The 11,090-nt window shown below is 43.5% G+C and overlaps 1 protein-coding gene across 1 annotated transcript; it reads right to left on the bottom strand.

Annotated features, from left to right (window-relative positions):
• Positions 1–7,709: 7,709 nt before the first annotated feature.
• Positions 7,710–11,037, bottom strand: LOC120689551 (myosin-binding protein 1-like). Its single transcript, XM_039971849.1, has 3 exons — positions 9,854–11,037; positions 8,410–9,768; positions 7,710–8,130 (listed from the first exon to the last, which is right to left on the bottom strand). The coding sequence occupies exons 1-2, from the start codon at positions 10,422–10,424 to the stop codon at positions 8,450–8,452; spliced, it is 1,890 nt and encodes a 629-aa protein (XP_039827783.1). The 5' UTR covers positions 10,425–11,037; the 3' UTR covers positions 7,710–8,130; positions 8,410–8,449.
• Between the last annotated feature and the right edge of the window lie 53 nt (positions 11,038–11,090).

Here is an 11,090-nt window from a genome sequence, read left to right on the forward strand (position 1 = left end):
CCACAGACATAGACAAACACTTGGTGAAACTTGGCTAGGGTAAGCGGGTCAACGAAAATGTCCACATGATGCATAGATCCTGGATTTTTGCAGCACAAACAACCATAACTAGCACTGCATTTAAGATTTTCTAGCTCCAACTTAAGCAAGGTGGTTTAGGGAACTCAAGGTTACGCATGCAGTCCAAAACCAGGATTTCCTACTAAGGTGAACGGAACTTCCTCTTTGCATGCAGCTGGGGACGCCTCCCAATGACGACGATTGCTTTTAAGTGAACACCCGAACTCGATTCTTACACGGCTCTTCAACTAGAATGGAGAATTGAGTCGTGCAAGGTTTTCAGATCCGAAGGAAAAGTTAACCGAACAAGGTATGATGATGAGACAAAATGGTCAGTTTTCACAATGATAAAATCATCACATGAGGAAAAATAATGTCAGTGAGATTCACCACAAGACTTATAGATAGAAATGAGGATAGCACAGAAGATTGGTTTAAGAAAAGTCTCTGGAATATCCTTGCTCAGGATTATAGTATTTAAATGAGTTGAACGATGCTAGTTGTAAAACATGCTTATTTATGCCAATGCAATCAAGGGATAACGACCAAATGCTCCAACTCAGAGTGTAATTGCTCGATAATCAAGACAATGATGCATTCATGAAACGGATGATTGCAATGCCGGTGCAATACTATGCTGGGATGTTCCATGTGCAAATGAAGTGATGCATATGACATGATGCATTTGCCATGATGCTGGTCCAATGATGCATACACCATGATGCAAAGATGATGATGCTCTTGATGTATGCAGGTATGAGATACATAAGCATGATGCGCAACCACATGAGTTGGTGATGCACATGACTCGCACCTCGCAACCGTTCTCTCGTGACTAACACCTGGGTAGTTCTATACCCTTAGGTGAGGCCAAGAAGTTAGGACACTCATACGGGTTGCATAGAAAGGGACTGCAGTGAGTCACGTCACACATACCTAGACACCAGCGCGCTCCTAGTGGCTCAATCATGTGGCTGCAGCACACATGAGACCCTAGGTCCCGTCGCGGCATCAGGGTTATGTAACTAAACACAACCGCAAGAGAAATCGATAGTAGCAACCCAACAGTGCCAGCAACAAGATAGATTAACGAAACTGAAGACAACCCGAAGTTATACTCGAACGCATACCCGTTAGTCAGTCTACATATTCCTGATGACGATGCAACACTATGCACTGACCAATGACATGAAATGACGTGATGCATGATTGTTGCAATAATGACTGTATGTAACCAATTGTTATTGTCATGAACCTTTTTAATTTAACCAAGATTAACTGAGCAAGAACGAAGGCACAGACTTTCAAATGTTGGAGTCAAAATATCCCACATTGAAAGAAGGTTCATTGAACCATAGTTTGAAAGGTTTGTTAAAAACATCAAGTCTTAGCCAGTAAAGGAAAAGCAACAACAATTTTGCTGGAATTGGTTCAAGGGAGTGATCAAGGGTTCAGTTTGGATAACAAGCGAAGCTTAATGGTAAGGTACACATATGATCCAAAGCCTCTAACTTCCAAAAGATCTTCTCAACTCAAAATTGATCTAGCAGCTTACATCGGTCACACTACTACAACAGAAACCTAGGGGGACATTCAAAAGCAACACATTTTAGTAAAATGATGCAACCATCAAGGCAATTAATCAAACCAAGATATGTCATGATGCATGCACGTTCTATTGTTCCTCACCAACAATTGCCAATAACTAGGCATACGGGAACAATTGGTGGCACAATTACGTACTATCCCTATATATACTAGTCGTTCTTACGTTCAAAGCTTACGTAACGTGGTTAGTGTATCTGCAGACAAACACAAGATACAAAGAGATATATAGATCCATTTCTGGACCCTTCGTGCCAGCACACACGAACGGCCCTCATGTGTCCTACGCCACACGGGTAACGCATATGCAGTTTCCCACATATTCACACATACATTACCATCCACTATAGAGATGGCACCCAAACGTTCGACGCTGAATGGGCAGCGCTTCATACGTTACCGAGGCAACGTATTCACTTCCCGTACAAATCGCCTTACGGGACACCCAAGGGTACACGTGTCCCAAGGTACACGGTTATGTCTAACCACATAACATGTCTTCACCTCACAACATTGCCTTACGAGATGGCCGCGATTACAATCACACGGTGGGAAATCCGCACTCCATATCAGGCGGCAGATAGCGATAGGCTCGTTTGAATTGAACCTTATCACTTCCTCGTATGCTCATCATATGGGACCCGCGCACGTATGAAACACGTGGGCTATTCTAAGGACTATCAGAACACTCACCTTGCTTACCTGAGTGTAGGTGCGTCATTACAGAATGTTAGATACCAGTTGTGCAAGAAAGTAAGTTTTAACAGAATGTAAAGTGCTGGAAGTGCTGGAATAAAATAGATATAGAGATGCCACCATAGCTAATAAAACCTAGATAGGGCATACGAGCTATCTATCTTATTCCTTAGCGCAACTAGCGTCAAACTTTCGAAACCGAACATTTTGCAAGCCAAAAAGTTAGTTTTAAACTTAATTAAGCATACAAGTAATCATCCCCAGTGTGTTTCGGCTCTGATACCAGCTGTGACAGAACTGCCCAAATTAATCCGGTTTAAGTGCGCTAACTATCATCTTAAGCATTAATCAAGTAAACACGCACTTAAAACGGTGTAATCCGACAGCCTGTTGGGTTAAGGATCGAAAACACTGGAAGTCCCGCACGAAGACGAGCATAGATGATTACAAGCAGACAAAAATTCTCAAATTTAATTTACAATGCGGAGTTTTGCAAACAAATTTACATAAAATATCAGAGTTCAAAATGTAACGGAAATTAAATAGAAGTTTAGTTTAGAAAAACAACGATAACTACGATGACGCGAGGACGTCACATCGAGCCCACCGATGTGAATCCTGGTTAGCTCCAACCAGCAGCAGCTACCTGAAAACAGGATAACAACAAACCCTGAGTATACTAATACTCAGCAAGGCTTACCCGACTAGTGGTATATACTTAGCCGACTCCTAGACATGCAAAGCTTTTTGGCTCTGGAGTTATTTTGCTCAAAAGCTACTAATGGTGGATCCTTGCTTTCAATATTTTAGTTCAAGTTTAATGAACAAATATCAACTAGGTTTGCATAAACATCTAGAGCAAACATGGTACATCACATTATATTTTCCAAGAGTATCATAAACATATATTCCATCCTTGTCTTTCAATTCTTATTCCACTTCTTTACTACGATGTGACGTAGTGACCAAGGCTCTCATATCCACGAGTCACGGCGAATCGATCCGATTTAACCTTGCAAGGTGGACCTAACTCACACGACACATGCAAACCACGCCGGCCCACACGCGTCAGCTATTTCCATCATTACCACGACATCTGAACCACGCCTGCTAAAACCCAGATGAAGGGCCCCTCACGGTGAACTCCCGGAGAACCCGAAGGCGACATCCAATCCAACACCCGTCATCATCCCACACCCAGCGTAGCAGGACGGAATTCAGAGTATCATCGTAAAGTGGTACACAGTTTACCGGTTTCGACTACCTCCTACTTCCGGTATGTGGTTAGTACTATTCAATCCTCGGTCATCAGGGCCAACAACGGTACGGTCCTCAATCAATACAGGCGGAGGTCCACTTTCCAAAAATTCCATATCCGTAATCCAATTCCTCTCCGCCCGGTCTCCATTTTTTTCTTTCCTCACAGATTCATTCTCAAGCCACTTTTCCATAAATAACAAAAACCTATAGCTCGCGAGTGACAGCAATCACTCGACTTCTACCAGATCCTAGTTAAGCATGGCAATACTAACGACACCTGTATACTAGTATAGACTCATAGGTACCTAGGGAGAAACATGCATACTAGGGTTCCATACAACTCCTAAAAACGTAAATGCACAAATACTTAAATAAACATTGAATACTCAAATTAGGGGTTATGCTCCGGGGCTTGCCTGGGATAACACTGAGTCAGTTAGTTAGCTTGCACCAGCTTGATAGTATCTTCGGCCCTAGCTTGCACTTCAGTCGGCCCTTCCATCTTCTGGGTCGGTTCATCAATACACCATCTTCTAGATCGACTCCAACATCACCCTTCAGTTCCACGCGTCACACATCTAGCGTACCTAAATGAGATGCAACAATGCGGATGTATGAATGCACAGAGGTACAATAGACAATGCATCAAAAAGAGCAAGCAAGACAGACACAAGGTCACGACTGATCATCCATATGAATGAAGGTCATGAGCTAGCTTTAGCAAACAAGCAAATAATATCAAGCTTAAACAAGAGTTGCATGAGCAACATCTAACATGTCATACATGACTTATGATCACCAGAAAACATAGCATCCAACCCCAAATTAATTTATTTAAAGCCTTTCTTAATTTATTTAGATAATAAGACATATAGGCATATATATATGATCATACATGTAAAGTACACAATAAATTCTACCAAAATCACAGTAGATCACCAATACTCCTAATAGTCTACTGTACAAATTTCACGTGCTCAGGTTTTATATTTTATTGATTATAAAAAAACACAAATCTTTATTGCACTTAATCGTGTGAGAGCAAGTTAAATGCAAAACTTCATATTTTCTGTAAGCACATGGCCATATTATATTTGTTTTAGACCAATATAACATCATACAAGGGCAGTGGAATCGCATTTTCCATTTTTACACAATTCTATTATTTATAAACTATTTACTTAGCATTCAAAAAGCTAAATCAAAAACTCAGACATACTACACTCAATGAACTTCCAATTTTTACCACAGCACACACATCACAATAATAGCCTACCATAAAATTTTCATATCATTTAGAGCAATATAACTGCAGTTATGAAAAAGACAAGCAACACTAGCATTAAAACCTTAACAAGCATAAATCTATTTTACAGCAAATATTTTCAACTAACACCCATCATATTATGATTCCACTGCATAGATCTACTCACAAGGATTCCAAAACATCTTAAACTGCTATTTTACGATTTTTCTACTATTTTCTATGGATTTTCAAAGTTTCAAGCGATTTGGTCCATGAAAGACTATTTATATGAGTCTATGACAATGCAGAAAACCCCCTGGACTTGCTTCAATTGCTGCAGGAGGTCCTTGGGCGCAAGTTAAAGCAGAGGAAGCGCTCAGGGGCTCGATTCCGGTGAGAGAAGGCCATAGCGGCGGCTTGGAAGTGGTGGGGAAGCACGAGAGGCTCGAGAACTACCTGTGGGTGGTTTCGGTTGGGATCGGGGATGACCGGAAGTGGGGGCGCGGCGGAGCAGTGCTCCCATGGCCATGTGCGCAGCACACGGTGGCGCTTCCGGCGAGGGAGGGCGGCGATGGCTAGGCCGGAAAGCTTCAGCGCGACGAAGGGAACCCGTTCAGGGGCTCATCTTGGGCGGGGGATGGCCGGAGGTGGGGGCACGGCATGTGGCTGGAGCTTTGCGTGAAGCTGCAGTGGCGGCCGGCCGGAGCGGGGGCCGATTCGGCCTGGGAAACGCGCGTCCAGGGTGGGGGATGTGCGGTCGAGGTGGTGGTGGTCGAGGCTGGAGAGGCACTGGGTGCACGGAATCGGAGCGGGAGCGGCGTGGATGGCCGGCGCGACGCCGACGACGTGGCTCTGCTCGGTTTTGACTGAGAGGAGGAAGAAGGGAAATGAGGAAAGTGCAGGAGGGGCGTCGGGAGAGGATAAGAACACGATCGAGGTGGCGCCCGAGGTTCGCCGAGCGGCGACGCGTGGAGGGCTCGCCGGGCTGTGCCCTTGCCGGTATGGGCGTGTGTACGGGAGCATAGGAGCAGGTAGCACAGGGAGAAGAAAAAAAATGGTTCAACGAAACTTAGCTCGATTTTGACCGTCCAAAACTCAAAACTTCACATTGAAATTTGAATTTTGGCGAAAATAAAAATTGTAGAGGAAGAAAAGATCTACAACTTTGATATTGGGCACAACTTGATTTGAGTCTTGAATTAGGGAGAAAAAAACGTGATCAAAACTAGCTAAGGTAGGATACACTATGTAAACTTAATTAGCGCTAATGACAGGTTTAGGCCCATGATTAGCGAGTTAAACATAAAATTAACACCGGGGTGTTACAGGCATGCGGATTTTCTTCCGCTTACAACCAGATTAGTTTCTAGGGTGGTTGCTAGAACCATCCCTCTCAGTCTCTCAACTGACATGTACTTCAGATAGAGGAGCAATATACTGTCGATACCGCTGAAAGTTCCACACAATGAACTCATGGTTACCTTTATTTGACCGAATCAATGTAACATGGACTATGAAACCTTCTTATTGTACCTTTGAGTGATGACTCTCTCTGATAGAAACATTGTAAACAATGTCTTCCCAATTTTATCTACATCAGAGGAATCCTTCTCAAAGAATATGCATGTGTTTCTGGTTGATTCTATGAACAACATAATTACACGCATTCACGGATTTAAAATCCTAAACGTGCAATTTGATTCCACTCATAGGAACCTCAGAAAAGATAGTTATCTTTTGCTGTTCATAACGTTGCCTAGAGAATCCCTCAACTTTTATGGATCGTCAACATATACTCAGACTTTGAGTCTGGGTGGATATGATTCCTTAACATGTATAAGGTCCCAAACTCGACAGTGTCCTTTATTGGCTGAGCTCCCGCAACGGCTGCTGCCAAACTCTGAAAAAGTATATGGATCGACAGACTCACTTTGATATCCGTAGCCCATTAAGGTAAATGGTGTCCGTCAATAGTGAGAACCTCCAACTCATTGACGACCATTTCACCTACTAAACTGGATGCCAAATATACATGATTTGGCAATAGTCAATGCTTTGTGTATGCGAATTCAATAAATTTGAATTTCAGCAACAAATTCTCAATGTGAATTCAATAAACTTGAATTCCAACTTAAATTCTCAATGCAAATTCAGTAAACTTGAATTCCAGCATGAATTGGAATAATTATCAAGGCAATCATCCAAATAGAGTAGACCTTATAATTCAAAATTCAAAATTGGATACGCATTTTGAGGATAGTCACCATGTATAACATAGTGTAGATCCCGCAGTAGTAAAAGAATACTACCTTGTGTATGATAGAGTAGACCTTATAATTCAAAATTCAAAATTGGATACGCACGTTGAGGATAGTCACCATGTATAACATAGTGTAGATCCCGCAATAGTAAAAGAATACTAACTTGTGTATGACCAATTTGAAAATGAATCAAGGTAATCTCTAATGATGTAGGCCAATTCGAATTCGATTTTCAAATTGAACTCATGGTAATCACCAAAAATGGTGTAGACCCTTTGTCCAAAATCTACTTTGCAATTTTGCAACAGCTTGGCAACCTAATTCTAGGGTTGTTATTAGATAGTTACAGCCTGGGGCAAAAGTTGTTTGTTCTTTTCGACTTCGGATTGTAAAATCGACAATCCACAATTTGAAGCTGAAACAAACATGCCTCAAACCTACGTGAAAGCAAATTTGGCGCACATGTTTTAGTCAAGGACAAATTAGTAAAGTTCCCCTGACTATCATCTATCGCATGTCAGTGACCAATGGCAAATTATTGGCAGGATTCTAGCCACTCTAGTAGTTGGAGACGATGAATCTGGATGGGCATTACGTGATACTACTTTGCATCCCAGGATAAGGGCATATTCACTGATTTTACAAGAACTGCATTTTATCATGTACAATTTGACTCCTTTTTGCAAGAACATCAAGGTTGGTTACATACATGTGACAGACTTGCTCCAATGCTCCTTAGTCCAAACAACCACCGTATCACATACAAGAGATGTTTGATCTGTTTCAGTAATCTGCAACAATGGTCCAGTTAGGTCTTTCGGAAAACTCGAGTCAAGTGCAAGAGATGTAAAATTTTGGTCAGGTATGCCTTCTATCCCACATTGAGCCAGATCCAAACAGAGAACATTGGTGCTCCTTCAGGTCTATGATTTATGATGGATAGCATCATAGGCTTTCACTGGAAACACCATTCTTAGCCTGTACATCTCTGCAAGAGAAGATCTGCAAAAAGTATTGGAATAAACTGGGGTCAATTTCTTTCTTAGTTGACTGGAAGGTTTATGTATAAGAACTGTGGTCACCCCATTTGTCAAAAGTACAATAAACTGCGCCTACACACTATTTTGGATAGTTATAGGAACCATAAACACTAGTATCCACCAGGAACATGGTAGATAATGAAGGTTTCAGTTTCTTCTCAGAAGCAATGATGTCTTCATTATTCAGAACATGTTCCATAGTAACCCCCTGCTATTACATGGTGACTAGAATAGTTCTTACCTCATGACCAAATAGTGTGAACTCAATGCAACCATTTTCTTCACTGAATTGCAACTCTTCGCAGCTCTGCTAAATGGCTGGTTATCTCCTGTATACACCGCAGCCCATCACTGCCACATTGGAGGGAACTCAATACCTGCTTGAGAAACTCCTGATCAACTTCAAGTGCCATCAGTCTTGTATTCAACAGCGAAATTTCATTCTTAAGACTTGCTACACCACCCATATTGTCATTGTGTGAAGGAGAACATGAACATTTAGTATCCTTGTTGTCCTTGACCATTTCATGTCCTCCATGTTGCTGATCTGAAGTTGATTCGCCACTCATGTGTTCATCCAACAGAGAATTCTCCCTGTACCGGCCATCAGCTCTTGTATGATCTTCAAACAGTATGTCCTCTCGACTGATTTTGGCATCATCAGAAGCAAGTCTGTTTGTGGAAATGCCGAGATTTTCCTCCAATCTGCCCAAGGATTCTAAAATATATGCCTTTTCATCTTCGAAACATGACATGGTGCTCCTCACAAAATCCAGGCCATTCATGAATTCAGATGCTAGATTCCTGTCACCTATTGTGTCAGTGGCGTCAATTCGTGCACCATTGAATGGTTCGCTCTCTAGGAGCCTCCGGCAGTTTGCAAGTTCAGCATCCATGTCGAGTAATTCTTTCTCCCTCTCTGTAAGCAAATCATGTAGATTCTGTATTGCTTCGTGGTCATGGTCAGCTTGCTGTTCCATCATCCTCAGGTATTGCAGTGCTTCCATCTGCATTGCAGCCTTTTCCTCCTGCAATCTATTGATCATGGCCATCGTCTGGCTAGCCGCAACTGCTGAAGCGCTCCGTTCCTCCTCAAGCTCTTTGTAAAGAGCAGCCATTGACTTCTTGTTGAGCTCGAGTTGCTTCTTTACATTCTCAAGAGAACTTTCCCCTTCGATATCATCAGTGAGGCTCCCGTCTGAAGGTTCCAGCACAGAATAATTACTCTCAAGAGATGGCTTCTTGCTCGTAGGATTGCTTTCTTCAGTCTGAACATTGATACCAGGCCTAGGAGTGCCTTCACTCGAAGAACTGTCAAGGCCCCTAACAGAAGACATCTGGGAAAGGAGTGCCTTCACTTCTTGCTGAGTTGTTGAATTGCTGTCCCTGGCAGAGATGATTTCTGATGGCCGAGGAGATGTCAAGTTGACCCTAGACGCGAGCACATTTTTTACACTGGTGTTGCGGTCGACAGCAATGCATGTTGGTGCAGCAGACCTATATGTTGCTGGCTTTGCTGTCCCAGCATGTGCAGAAGGACCGCTGTCCTTTCTAGACTGTCCATCTGATTCATGGTGTTCCTCAATACCCACGACAAAAGCTACATCAAGAAATATGATGCAATTAGTTAGAAAATAAAAAATTCACTTATAATAAAACTGAAGTAATTAAAACGCTACACATACCCTTCTCTTTTGGATGATCTGCAGGGACTTGTTCAGGCACAACCCTGGGTGTCATAGCAACAGTGCTGTCACTTGCATAAACATGGCTCCTAGGATTAGTCTTCTCCAAACGAGATACATTATCCCAAGACTCCACAGCTTTGGCAGCTTCGGAATGCTTCTGAGCATTGTGGGTATTCTTGAACAGCTCCGAGCAGCAAGAACACAACCCTCTTGACCTCGATCTGGAGCTAGAGCATGCAAGGAGGCATGTTTTGCAGAGATCATCAGAGCGTGCAAGCTGGTCGTGGCTCTTGCAGTAAGCCAAAGATGAGACTTCCGAGCGATGCGCGGCGCAAACCCAATCCACAGAGAACCATGCCTTGCCATGGAGGGCATGGTCCAGCCTCGTGCAGAAGATGCATGGCACCTTGAGCCCGCAGATGCGCGCCAGCCTTGTCGCGGCGTATGATGCCAGAGCCGCCACATACAGCAGTATGATCACACAAAGCTCGCCGCAAGCGTATGACAGCATGGGCCAGAACCGGTGCCAGAAGCAGTCCTCTGACCCTGAGCCGGTTTTCGCAGACATGTCTGATGATCAATGTACATGAAAATTTCACATACAGGTGACGGTGCTTCCTCGATGAATCACGCAGCGTTGGTGGGGAGGAAAACACTGGATCTTTGTCAGGCCAATGCCTCAATTCTGCTGAAGAAACTTTGATCTCTATACAGACCTACCAGGGGCAGGCGCCGATGCTGCAACAACCACAGGCCTGGGGGGAGAACCTCGCCGGAGAATCAATCAGTTCCACCAAAAAGGGCGATGAAATGCGTGGGAAATCCTTGAGAAGATCGGGGGGAAATCCGTGTGGCTTCTTGGCAGGAAAGAGGAGGCCGGGGCGCTCCGATCCCCTGTCTCTCTCCCCCTCCACGCGGGGGCGAAGAGAGGAGAGAGAAACGAGGAGCCGAATGCGTCTGCCTGCCTTGCGGCCGGGGCCCCCAAACGCGGCGTTTTCCCTCTCCAATGCCCGCATGCCTAACAGCGTCCGGCGAGAGGTTTCAGCGCGGCCCCTCGTTTTGGGATTACCAAACACCAACAGACAAAATACTGGTGCCGTTTTATAGGTCATCTCATCTGCTTGTAATTTCTACTGCCTTTTGACCAAACAACTATTTCGTGTTAATCAGATTCAAATGGTATGAGAAAAAAAACTACATGCATATCGAGGTTAGATTCCTTCACCCAGGTCAT

This window comes from Panicum virgatum, chromosome 9N (genome assembly GCF_016808335.1).
Source record: "Panicum virgatum strain AP13 chromosome 9N, P.virgatum_v5, whole genome shotgun sequence".
Lineage (NCBI taxonomy): Eukaryota > Viridiplantae > Streptophyta > Magnoliopsida > Poales > Poaceae > Panicum > Panicum virgatum.